The 13,857-nt window shown below is 43.1% G+C and overlaps 1 protein-coding gene across 1 annotated transcript; it reads right to left on the reverse strand.

Moving 5' to 3' along the window:
* Positions 1–1,825: 1,825 nt before the first annotated feature.
* TOP3B (DNA topoisomerase III beta) lies at positions 1,826–13,362 on the reverse strand. The gene is made up of 17 exons (XM_063415955.1): positions 13,007–13,362; positions 12,204–12,335; positions 11,871–11,977; positions 11,376–11,450; positions 10,264–10,460; positions 9,475–9,631; positions 8,609–8,722; positions 7,616–7,706; positions 7,161–7,315; positions 6,859–6,964; positions 6,379–6,525; positions 5,823–5,996; positions 4,499–4,627; positions 4,166–4,315; positions 3,643–3,743; positions 3,203–3,404; positions 1,826–2,342 (listed from the first exon to the last, which is right to left on the reverse strand). The coding sequence occupies exons 1-17, from the start codon at positions 13,074–13,076 to the stop codon at positions 1,861–1,863; spliced, it is 2,589 nt and encodes an 862-aa protein (XP_063272025.1). The 5' UTR covers positions 13,077–13,362; the 3' UTR covers positions 1,826–1,860.
* Positions 13,363–13,857: the final 495 nt, after the last annotated feature.

Here is a 13,857-nt window from a genome sequence, read left to right on the forward strand (position 1 = left end):
CCTCCTATGGCTTCCCCTCCAGAACCTTCCCCACTCTCGTGGCTCTCCTTTGGATGCTTCCTAATAGCTTAATGTATTTTTTACATTGTGGTGTCCAAAACTGCTCACAGTTCTCTAGAAGAGTAGTGACCCAGGTGAGTGGCTTTTCCATCCTAAAATACTCTACACTAGATTATGAAGAATTACATACTCTGACAAATCACACATGGAGACACATGCAAGTGAGAAAGGTGCAAAGAGATTTTACAAGCAAAAGGTTGTCTGCAAATAACCAAAGTAAAAGCCATGCTTGGAGGAAGAGCAAAGCATTCCCACTCAGCTCAGAAGCCATGGAGAATGACCAATGACAGGTTTCCCGTGCTTCCAGGACCATCTCCAAGAATTACAGGAATCCCAGGCAGCAGCAGCAGCCAGCTGGGCACACAGGGATGTTCAGAGCAGCTCCTGGTGTGCAAACCAGACTACACATAAGAGAGAACCTGAATCAGGACAAGCACCCTGCAAGCTGCTGTAGTTTATGCCAAGACCTACGACTCCGAGGCACCACATCAACTTCATTTTTTAAACAATCTCGTGGTTCTTCTTGAAAAGAAGCTATTTGCTCCAGCCTGCTTTTACCAGAAAGAACTAAAAAGAACTACAGAAAAAAACCCTTTTACCTATGGCTGCATCTTCTAAGCAGTACTACTAAAAACATAGTTCATGTTTGAGCTGTAACTGTATAAACAAACATTTGATCAGAGGAACAGGCTTGGTGCTGTGGTATTTGGGCTGTGTTCTCTGGTTCAGTAAATGCACACACTGTGCCAACTAAAACAGCAGAGTTGTAACTTACCTTTGCAGGGACTTGTCTTTCCTCTCTGTTGCCAGTGCATACCATGTCAGGTCACATTCTGCACATTCTGTGTTAAAATGCAGCAGCCTTTGCACCTCCCATCTGAGCACAACTAGTGCTGAAACTGTTTTGGGGCTATAGATAACACAAACTGTGTGTGACCAGATGACCAGACACGCTCAGCCATGGGCACATGGAAGGCACAATGAGATTTTGCAATGTGGCACCCAGTGCTGCAGTGGGTTAGATACAGCTCCACACAAAAGCAAAACTAACCAACACTGAAATGTCAATTCAGAGAACAGATAGGACAAACTGTATTTTATCAGATATGATCTGCTGTGTGGCAACAGAGGAATAAATTAGCATGGATACTCAATCTGTCTTCAGCAGCAGGAGGAGGTCTCATTTAACTGGGCCCCATTGACCAAGAGATACAAACTTGTCTGCACAGGCCATAATTTGGGAATCACTGCTCAAGGCAGATATTCCCCTTCACATTTATAATTTCCATTTTGTATGTCTCTTGGCATTATTCAGTTATGCAGCAGAATGACAGACTTGAAGCAGTACTCTTGCTATTGCAAATGTAATTTAAAAATCTGACAGCTACTAATCATTTCTTATTTTTGAAGATTCAAAGTCAGATGAAGCAAGTCTCATGCCACACTTAAAGACTACGGCAGTATAACACTGATATTAATCAGTTCTTATATTCCTGGCACTTGCATTGCTAACACAGGCCCCAGAAATATCAGAAGAGACAAATTTCATTTCCTTTCTACTGGCCACAGTTAACAGTCCAAGTAGACCTCTTGAATCTCCTACTATTTGTGAGCTCTCATCATATCAATGAATCCCAATTAAAAGCTTAAAGGCTTACTCAGTTACTGACAGATCATCCAGAACAGTTTGTTTTGGGAGCAAGTGCTAAGAACAGGAAAGCAGTGAAACATCAAAGACATTTAAAAACGAACTCAAAGAGAAACCCACTTTTATAAGAAGTTTATTTTGTTGTGTGGCCATTATACAAAGTAAGCAGCCAGAGCTGCCATTTTGTCCTTGGGTTTCTTTGGGTTGAGCCTCCCTCCAGGCCTGCGGCCTTTGCCCCTTCCCCGGCCCTGCCTCTTCCCTTGTCCCCCCCGGTGCATGGGGTGCCTCATGGCCGCGTGTTTCAGCTCCACCAGGTCCTGAAACACGGGGTCACAGAACACACAGCCCGAGTGCTGCGTCTCGTCGCCAGGTAAGGGGGACTTGGCCTTGTTAAAATCCACGTCCACGAGCGCCGCCTCACACGAGTCGCACGTCTCGGGCGACACCCGCACCTTGTGGGCGTTCTCGAAGAAGTGCACGACCACGTTGCACTTGTTGCAGGCCATCTTCCACTTGGGACCCGACGTGGAGTCCAGCACCAGAACCCCGCTCTCACACTCCACGCACTGCCCAATTCCAAGCATGTTTAGGGAATGCTGGCACGTGGGGTGAGTGCACTCATTGCAGCCCATGCCTGGGGAAGAACAGTGAAACCACACCACCTTTATCTCACTACTCACACCACCCAGGCTGAAGGAAGTGAGATACAGGAGCCAGAGACACTTCAGTACACTGTAGATTTTCTAAATCACTAAAGAATGGAACTGCTCCCAAAATGGCAACTTGCCTCTTCACAGTTTCAGAATAATCCCCTGCTGAAAAATTTTTCTGTAACCGCTTTCAGAATTGCCATACACTGCCACTGTACAGTACAGGCACTTTAGACAGATTAGTGATGAAAACTCATTACATTTTCAATTAAATGTATGGCTCCTGCTTAACTGTTATTTTACACTTGAACTACCCACTGTTGGTTCAAGATATTTTTAATTAAAAGATGGTAATAAAAAGATGCAAAAAAGCTTCAGTGCACTATTTTAAGTAAGTTTCAGTCCCACAGTTACTAAACTATCTGCAACTTCTTCTTATATCCTTCAACAGCTTTTGACACACCATTTATCTCTATCAAAACATCCCCAAGACCTGGTCTTTGTTTATACTCCTATCCAAGCCTACTCAAATTTGCAAGGCATCAGTATCTTGGTGTCCTTCACTGCATGCTGAGGGTTGTGAAGGTCACCTACAGTGCATACAGATAAATTATTTTCTTACTTCTTCTGAGAAAAAAACCCTCAAAATTTTTTCACTAATAAATTTTGGTCAGTAAGTTTAACGTGAATTTGTTGTATCTAGACTCTAACTTGAACAGCACTTTATACTAAGCAACACTGATTTTAAAACTCCTAAAAAAAACCTCCTAAAAAGCCCATTGTATAGACTGTACCTAATCTATTTCAAGTGAGGATGATACCTGCATGTTTGCAGAACTCCTACCTTTCTTCATGTCCCTGAAGGGAGGGTGGTTGTAACAGTATGGACACAGTGGATAGCTCTTTCCTCTGGATCCAGACGACCACAGCACCAGCTCAAAGTCATCCAGGGGACAACGCAGCTCCTTGTAGAGTTTGATGGTGCCATTCTGGGGGAGACTGTAGGTGTCATCACAGTGAGAGCAGTGCAGGCGACTCGGCTTGGCCTGGAAACAGAACACAAATCTCCTGAGGAACTGCAGGGTCCACAGAGTTCAAACCTTGTGCTAAACCCAGCTGGAGCTGCTCTCTGGTTTGTGCCCCAAGGCAAAACCCTACCAGCCTTTTTGTTTTAGAAAGGCACCCGTGATGACCACATTTGAACCCAAGTTCAAGAATAGAAAAGTTTATACTCAATGCCCCCCAGCAAGTGAAATTCAAATTCCAAGAATGAGGTAAACTGACCTGAATATACTTCATGAAACGATGGCATTTACCACAGCGGGAGATGGGTTTGCCTGTGGCAGCCAAGGGTGAAAAAGACACTTCCATCAGTTCATCCATACCTGCAAAAGGAATAACCATACTGATGTTAGAATTCTAGTTCTTAAAAGGAAACTTTGCACAAAATCATCTGTAGACCTGTGAAGAAGTGAGAATCACAGAATTTTACTCACAATGCTCTTCCTTGTCTGTAAAGACAAATACATAGCATTTTGCAATGAACATACACAAACACACTGGTTCAGCTAATCTCAAGTTTTCAAAAACTCACCACTGCACTGGCAGAAAATAAACCTGAAGTAGAGTTTTGGAGACATAATTCAGTCCATCTCTCTTTGGAGGGCAAACTAATTTGACTGGAAACTTCCAGTCCCAGCACAACACTTCAGAAAGCCTAAACCTTTGAAAGGAGCCTAATATATATAAGCATTTTCTATGCAACAACTAAGTAATTGTAGGGAACTTCACATGTAGAAGGTTTTACCTGCAATGGAATCCACAAAATAGTGAAATTTCCTTTTGAAAATGTCAAGGGTGTGCTCCAGGACCTGATGATAATTTGCTTTTCCCAGAGCTATCAAGTTGAGTTGCTTCTCCACAGCACTGCGGATTGTAGGAAGAACCAATTCTGCATCTAACAGGAAACAAGAGATAGCAGCAATGAAAGGTCAAAAACAGAAGTGGGAAACCATTCATACATAAACTGACATCCAAATAAGCATTATTTGAGACAGAAATGTTACTTACACATTGACATAAGCCTTTGATATAGTTAGAGGAAGGTAAGAGGATGGAAAGGGAAGAGCATTTAACTGACCTATTTTGTAATAACCATGAACCAGAACAATGCCAAGGTTTGTAGGCTTTAGTCTTCGACCACTCTCCACTATGACATAGTTTCGCTGGCAGATGTTGTTAATGTGGACTGGAATACTGGCATCAGTTCCTGCCACACAAAGAAAAATAATATATCCACCCTGAACAGAACAGAGCTTTCATCAAATGACTCGCTTCTGGCTTCTCTGGTTTAATGCCAAATTACAGGGCTCCAAACACTGCTTAAATTCAGATACCTTCTTACTGTTACCCAACTTCCAGTGCATAACTTCTGTCTCTCTAGTAACTCTGATATTCCTTTGCAATTCTGATAAATCTGAAACATATGGTTTAACCTTAACCCTTGCATCTCTTCCAAGAAATTACTATTGGGAAGACATCTATTCTTCACAGTTATTTACTCTGGAAAAACACAGTAGAGTAAGAGACTGTGTGTTGCCCTGGTTTTTCTGAGATTTTTTAAAGCCTTCTACTTGCTTATAAGATGGAGTCACTTCTTTAGCTACTGTTGCGATATTAAGGGTCAGTTTTTCACTTTCTCACGCTTTGGAACATAAACAACCTTTCTTGTTTTTGTTCACTGTCCTTTGCTTACATATTTCCAGCCTGAAAACAATGTTGGTTGACAGCTGGTCTGGCCAGTGGGGTGAAGGGGTAGTAACCCCAAGAGCCAATATGCTTCCAGACCCACAAGATTATAAAAGGAAAGAAATAAACAGGCTGGCCCCCTTTTTTCGGTGGGGAGCAGCTTTCACTGAAGACCTTTGCCTCCGTGTCGTTGATTATTGCGTTCCGGGCAACAACTGTGTTTGCTCTGATGGGGTAAATTAATGAAAATACATTAAAAGAAACAAGTCAGATTGATATAAAGTAGAACTGTGGTAAATTGTGTAATAAGATATAGAAGGATTACTGAAGAGAGTGAGCTAAAGCAAGCTGTAAAGACAAGAAATCATTCCTAAGCATAGGGAGGTGCTTCCTTCCACACATCAGCTCTTTCTGACAGAGAAGTGACAGGGATGTGTTATGAAAGGATACTGCTTTGGCCAGAATTGTTTGGCCAGAAACCAGAAACTACTAAAAAGGAGGATAAGAAAGGGAAAGGAACGTGGGGGAAGAAACAATCTACCATCTGCTGAGGGGAGCTACAGGCATGGTGGTTTGAAGGGGAAGAGATGAGCACTGTACATATCCAAAGGAATACTGAGAGCTCATTCCTGACAGAGACAGTGCAGAGGAGTGACTCAGACTCTGCACTCTTGGTGGATGTGCTGCAGAACAATGTGAGTTAAGCAAGTTCCTACCAATGCCATGCTTTTCCATCAGAGTGATCAGTTCTGCTTCTGTCAGGTAATCAGGAGGGCTGGTTTGCTTTTCCAGCAACTTTATTTCACCAATAGGAAAAAGATCTCCTTTCTCACAGTGGGGAAGGCTCTCTTCTAATGGGATGCTGTGCCAAGGCATAATTTCTGTGAACCCTGTAGTAAATAAAGAGACAAACATCTTGCCAGTTTACCATAAAAGTCTCAGTACTGCTGCCACATTCTTTTTACAGAGGCCTAAGAAAAAATTTCTGCCTTTGTGTAATTTATCCCCCAGAAGGCATTTACTGTTTGTAAAAAGACTGGTGTTCACACTGGCAAATGTGGCATTAAATCTGACTAGTGAATGAAAAATAACAATTTTTCTATCATAATGGAAGTATGAAAATTAGAACAAGATTTGGTCTCTGGTTTTGAGAGCTCAAAAAAGTCTCCACAATTGCACTTGTCCCCAAAGCTTCACTTTTATATCCATTCAGTGTATTAATGGGGAAAAAAAATTAAACTGCAGCTAATACTTACTGCTGATTTGTCTCACCTGGTGAAGTTACCACCTTCCCAACACAGGTAAATCTTTCAGGCCCAATACTGAAGGAGATGGTGGTTTGTAGGTACTTGCAGTCAGCACTGACAGTGGCAATGAAGTGCCGACTTATGTACTCGTACAGTCGCCAACTGTCTCCACCTGTGGAGAAACAACACCTCAGCCACAAAATATAATCAAATTTCAGTACTTGGAAGCTGGTGTTCTGGGACAAATTTCTCCTAGGAACGTAGGCATTAAGTTGTTTTCTTTTTCTTGGCAGTGCCATTGTCCCAGGGATCGATTGCTGAAGCAGCTCTGAACTTCACTGTCACCAGAAGTTTCAGTGAGGATCAAGTTTGCTCTCTCTTCACTTCTTGCCATTCAAATAATTTTATTTTCTGTTGAAACTCAGTGATTTTCAAACTGGTACCTTACACCTCAAGGCACTGATTTCCTCACACAGTGTCCCAACACTCCCAAATTTGCCTGTACCTAGTTCTGCTTCTGTTGCAGCTCTCATTGGGGTGATGGGAGGATGGTCTCCTGCATCGTGGCCTTTCCTGGGACGATTGATGCCTTCTGACAGCAATGCCTTTACCTGGGTGAAGAAAGAACTGCCTTACTCAGGCCAAATCCATAACAACACAACATAAATAAAAGAAGAATACAACGTAAATAAGAATTAAAAGAGATATTTAAAGTTTCTGAAGGCCTATAGGTTATAATACACCAAGCAAGATCTAATCTAGAACAGACTAAAGAATGACAGTACAGCTTTTGCTGCATGTACTCACAGTTTCTGCCCAGTAAGGATTATTGGCTTGTTGTCTCAAACATCCCTTCAGGTCGAAGTTTTCTGGGTAATGGGTGGTTTCTGTTCGAGGGTAGCTGATATAGCCCTGGGTGTAAAGACGCTCTGCTATTTGCATGGCGTGTTGGGGACCCATTCCTGAGAGGGGACAGGAGGAAACAAAAATCATATACATATCCCTGGGATGATGGGTTGCTGCATCTTACAGCTGCATCTACATCTTACAGGTGGGATGTACACCTTACCCAAGTATTGAAATAAATTATGGTTTATCTTTCCACAAGATTTTTGTCGCCTTGATCTTGCCAAACATTTCATTTTTGACAAGCAGCTTTCTAAGCTTGATCCTTTGCCCAAAATGATGCATTATTTGCTTTGTTTGAGAGGCCAAAATATTTTGCTTTAAAACAGTGTGAAAATCTGAACTTTTGTACCTACCTAAAGCTGCACTGGCCACTCGGAGCATTTCTACTGTGTTGAGAGCCAGTGGTCTCTGCTTCACCTTCTCTTTTTTACTCACAGATTCTACCTAGAAAACACCATTTTCACAGTAGAAGTTCTAACATTTGGGAAATGCATAATTTTAACCATGCCTATAAATATGTATCATACCTACCACTGTCTATTCTTATCGTATATGCTTTGTTCTCTTAAAACAGCAACCACCAATATATTTTTACTTTAGAAAATCTGACTGGGGATATTTTTATCAAGTTCTAAAATTAAAGTCTGAAAGTCTCTTTGTGCCAGAACTAGATCAGGTCTATAGCTAAGTGGGAACACAGCAAGGCAGCTTGTTGCTGTCTTTACTTCCCACTTACCTCAGCAGCACCTACTTTCAGTGCTACAAGGATCTAGTGCTCATTCCAAGCAACAGTCCTAGCTGTAAGAATGCAGATTTTTAAAAGCTTCAAGCAGTCTTTGAACCTTGATGTCTATAAGCACTTAAACCCAAACACACTGTCCAACAAGTATTGAACAGGGCAGAGTTATAAGTTAATTGGCTATGAAGACTCTACCATACACATCATTAAATATTTAACTGCAGGAATATTGCCCTACACATAATTAAATTCCGATTTGTTCAGTGTCTCAGGGGAAATAAGAGGTCTGCTTGGAGACATCTGAACATTATTTCCTAGCAGGTTTAGTAATGAAGAGTTCCTATCTTGAGTGATGAGCATTTCCAAAGCCAATATTAAGAGGCTTCTGCTGAAATGACCACACCAGCACAGTACAATCTACAGTAAAAAAATCTCTTGCCTTTTATTCTCATTTATGCAAAGCTGAATGAAGTAAAAACCAAAATACAGATATTCTACACTTTTTAACAAAAACAACTGAAAGGCTCAATATGCAGCAAATGAAAAATTAAATTGTATTTCCTTTATATGAAACATGGATCTATTGGCTCTTGGTAAATATTCTTACCTTTGCTTCTTTTGCCGTCTTTGTTATATTCAGGAACATTTGAGCAACCTCACGATCAAACACCCTCACTCTATCCCAATCCAAAGTGAGGGAACTTTCTTTTTCAGGGTTCACCTATTGGAAAAAAAAATTAATTCCCACCAACTCTACTCCCAGAAGTGTGAGAATGCACATTCCCAACAAGAGTCCAGCAAGCAAATCCCAGGACATACAGGATTTGTCAGAACAAACCCACACCAGGACTGCAGAGCTCAAACATGCAGTTGTGCTCTTTTTGGGGGGGGGGGCTTTTGAAAAGGATTTCTGTTACTTTTAAAATACAAAAATGGCAACTTTTTACCAATAAGAAATCCTTTATTTGCTTAAAAAATCCTTGCTATAAAACCCTGTTGGTTTGCTCTCAGAGCTTGGACAGCAGCGAGGCTGTAAAACAACTCTAAGCTGCCAAAGTACTCTGAGGACTCAATTGCCAATTAACACAATGAGCATTTTATTTGCTTTAAAATTCCAATACTCTGCAATGCCAATGTTTGTTGGCAGGCTAATTAATTCCTGGATTCAAATTAACAACAGTCAGTCCAAGGACCCCGGGGAACAAAAGAGAACCATTTTAAGTAGTCTTTTTGGCTGAATCTAAGCACAGATGATTAGCACTGAAGAATTCTTATAAGCAACAGGCAATAAGCACTTTAATACAGAACTGACATCCTGGAATCTGTTCTTGAGAGTGGTGACACACATGTGAACAGAATGAGAACACAGGAGTAAACTATAGGCATTGTCAATTCTTGTCAGCAGCTACAAATTTATGAATGAACAAAGTACAAATGCATTTCTTTTGTAAAAACAAGTACTGTAAAACTTACTTTAGCTTGTAACACCCAGTAAGCCTCAGGCTTAAAGGACTGGATTTTGTCATGCCTTTCAACACAGAATCCAAGTGTTGGGGTCTGACATGGCCCAAAAGAGATGAGGGAGCTGTCTAAATTCCCATATTTCCCCTGAAAATATTTAGTCTGGAACCTAAGAGAAGGGAGGAGGGGGAAAAAATGAGGAATGTATACATTAATATCCTCATTCCCATGAAAATGGGAGTTTTCATTATCTTACATGCACAAAATATGAGTAATCTACAAAATCTTTCAGGCATTAGGAAAAAAACATTCTGAGAAACACCATCTCTTACAGCTAATTAAGATATAATCATTTTGCCTCACAAGGAGCTGGGAGGGGACACAGCCAGGACAGCTGATCCCAGCTGACTACAGGGATATCCCAGATCATGTGGTATGCTCAGCATATAAAGCTGGGGGAATAAGTAGGAAGGGGGGAACACTTGGGGTGATGGTATTTGTTTTCCCAAGTAAACGTAATGGTGATAGAGCCCAGCTTTCCTGGGCATGGCTGAACACCTGCCTGCCCCTGGGGAGCGGTGAATGAATTCCTAATTTTGCTTTGCTTGTGTGTGCAGCTTTTGTTTATCTATTAAACTGTCTTTATCTCACAGCCATGAGTTTTCCCACTTCTACCCAGTACTCTCCCCCACCCCGGGGGTGGGGAGGCAGTGAGTGGCTGTGTGAGGCTGGGGTTAAACCATGAGGGCACAGAGCCACTCCTGAACCTCTCACAAAAGCTCCTGCAGTCTGTGCTGTCACCTTGTGAAGGCACAGCCAATCCTCAGATCCAGCTCCTGGCGGGCGTCCACGGACAGAGCCTCGTTGCGGCTGGGCTCTCCCAAGTGATTCATGGCATTGCAGATGTCTGTGTCGGTGATGGAGCTGAATTTAGCTCTGTAAATCGTCCTCTCCGTGCCACGAGGCTTGTTCATGACAGGAAGAACAGCATCAAGAACCTAAGGAAAATCAGAAGTGTAGTTAAAGAGGATTGGAAAGGTAAAGGCTTTCTAAACATAAAAAAAACCAATCCCCATGAAATACTTGTTTCTGTGTCACTGCTTTCTTAATTCAGCAAGATGTCACGCCAATACATTAACTGATAAGCCAGAGCAGTATTTGTCTGTCCAAAAGCATATGATGAATTAACAAAACTGAAGGGTTTATTTAATATACAGCAACTGCTGGGAGTAAATCAGTATTTTGGCTAAGGGCAGACATCCACCAGTGCAGCTGCAGCACCTTTTGGTGAACATGCACCAGTGTCTATCTGGGTTTATTCTACTCATTGCTAAGGCACAAGTAATGATACAGGGGCATGGAAAGAACTCAAAACAATCACTTGATGAAACGTGTTTCTTTAAACTAAAGAAAATCCCCAAACAAATATTCTTCATGTAGACTTCTGGGAATAGGATGTTAAAAAAAAATCTTAGCAAAGTTTTAGTTCTATGCTTTTTATGTGCAGAGGCCGAATTTCTGCAGTAAGCCTACACTTACAAGCAGCTTCTGTGCTCTAAAGCATCTAATTGCTTAGTAAACAAAAGATAACAGAGATTAAGCTTTACAAGGACATAAAAATAACTGCTCCTGCTGTGGAATACAGACTAATGCTTGAAGCACTGGAATGTTCTAACACTTAAGAGGCCTGATTGTTCATCTGAGATGAGCAACACGGCTGAAATTTATTTATACTCTTTAACTGACATCTTACAGAGTTCAAAGCATGTGAGTTCTTCCACCAAGGCCCTCCATGCCTTTAAAACTTTGTTCAACTTTAGTTTGAATTTTACTGTATACTCATAAAACAATGTATTGATAGTCTTGTCAGACATATATTATGGTATTGTGAGTCTTAAAAATGGAAACCTTACTTCAAAACAGATGTTTTCTCCTTCCTTATCGCAATCCAGCCACAAGACAATACAATCACAGCCTCTTCCCTCCACCTGTGAGAAAAATTAGCACAGTTCTTCAGCAACTCAATAAAAACACCTCCCCCCTCCCTATCTGTATATTTCTTTTACTGGTTTCAGCAGGGTGTGTGAAGTTTGAACAGTAACCAACACAGACTTATTTAAAAGGCAGCATTTATAAGCTGGGCCTTGCACTTGCTGTTAAAGCTAAACTTGCATCCAATGCTCCAATTCTGAGATGCAGGATATCAACTGTCAAAAAACTCAGAAGGCAACGGCAAAACTGAATTTAACAAAGACTTTAGACAGAGTAAGAACCAGCAAAAATAAAATATTATTTATACTATGTTAATAAAATAGATCTAACTATGACAAAAAGCTACTCCCTGGAAGAATTCTTATTTAGGAACATAGAAAATGATAACTCTGAATATTACTTATAAGAAAGAATACCTGTAAAAACTTGACCATGGTTAGTTTGGGATTAGCTTCTTTCTTTTCTGTGGGAGCTTTGCTAAAAAGCTCTGCTGGATCCACTTTGTCCCAGCTGTTATATTTTCCTGAAAAGCAAAAGTATATTAGAAGGGAAGTGGAGCTCTGAAGGAATATTTATTTAAAAAAGAGTTTTACCTTGCAAAACACTTGGCTTTCAAAATTGGCATGGAAAATTTTCTACCCTAACACATCTTGCTTTACAGCATACCAAGCGACCTCTCAGCTTTTCCTGAAGGACCTGGCAGCTCTACAAGCTGTATTAGTGAAAACATCTGATGAGCAGGCAAATACCTATGAAATCCAAAGTCATGACGTGACCACACACCGATGTCATCTTGAAGTGGGCACTCTGTCCCAGGAAGGAGCCGGTGTACTCGTGCACAGAGCACACACCGTTGAGCCCCTTGCGAGAGGACATGTTCCCTGTGGAAACAGGATCAGAAATATTAATGAGGTAAAAAAAACCTAGCTATTCAAACAAATTATTTTGTGTGAAATTACATCCCCCTTTCCTTAGATCTTTCAGCTAGGTCTTTCTGATCACAAAAATTCTACTAATTGATCAAATTTTTATTTCATTCAGTATCAATTCAGGGCTTTCCTAAAGTATCTTTCATCTTCAAATTAAACTATCTATTATCTCCACCAGCCTTTCCTTCCTGCCACAAAACCTTACAAAAATACAGCTAGTTTTCTAGAACACACACTTACAATACACTTATTTTCCAGATTTACGAAACTTTTACTTCAAAAATCTCAGAACAGCAACTTGCTACTTGATTGGCACTTTCCAGACACCGTATGCTCTAAGGCACACTAGAGCTACACAAAATGTCGAAACCAAATTTCTTTATTCTTGGATTAAACAGGCATTATCCCATAAAAAGAATCAGAACGTGATGGGACATCCCGTTCTTTTATGAAGCCACCGTCCCCAGGAGGCTCCGGGCCCAAGACAACCCCGCCGCTGCCCAGGGTGTTCCTCACCCTCACCGCACTGACGGCAAAGCCCGGCAGATGCAGCTCGCACACAGCCTCGAGCTCCGGCCGTGCCCGCAGGTGCGGCGGCACCGGCACCCGCCCCGCTGCCCTACCTCTCGAGAGGATCTTGGCGATGGACTGCGCCAGGGACGGCTTCTCCGCCACCATGAGCACGGTCCTCATCTTGGGCCGCTGCGGCGCGGGGCCGCGGGCACGGGCGGGCGGAGAGGCGGCGCGGCGGCTCCCGCGCCTGAGGGGACCGAGCGCCGCTCAGCCCGCCCGCCGCGGGGCACGGCGGCACCGCAGGCCGGGCCCGCTTCCACCCGAGCGCCAACCACGCAGCGCGGCCGCCAAGGAGCCGCCGCCCGCCGAGGAGCCGCCGCCCGCCCCGCTCCGCTCCGCTCCGCCCCGCCGGGCTCGGCCGCGCTCCGCGCCTCAGCGGGCGGCCATGGCCGCGTCACTGCCGGGTCACGGCGCCGGAAGGCGCGGGCGGCTCCACAGGGCTGCGGCGGCGCGGGCGGGCGCGGAACACACAGACATACACACGGAAACACGTGCGGACACACGGACACTGATACACGGACACACGGACACAGACACACACACGGACACACGGGCACACACTGACATACACACACTGACATACACACACTGACATACACACACTGACACACGTGCGGACACACAGACACACGGACACTGACACACGGACACACAGACTGACACACGGACACACGGACACTGACACACGGACACACGTGCGGGCACACAGACACTGACACACGGACACACGGACTGACATACACACACTGAGACACGTGCGGACACACGGACACACACACTGACACACGGACACACACAGACATACACACTGAGACACGTGCGGACACACGGACACACACTGACACACGGACACACGGACATGACACACACACTGACATACACACTGAGACACGTGCGGACA

The sequence above is a fragment of the Prinia subflava genome, chromosome 19 (genome assembly GCF_021018805.1).
Source record: "Prinia subflava isolate CZ2003 ecotype Zambia chromosome 19, Cam_Psub_1.2, whole genome shotgun sequence".
NCBI lineage: Eukaryota > Metazoa > Chordata > Aves > Passeriformes > Cisticolidae > Prinia > Prinia subflava.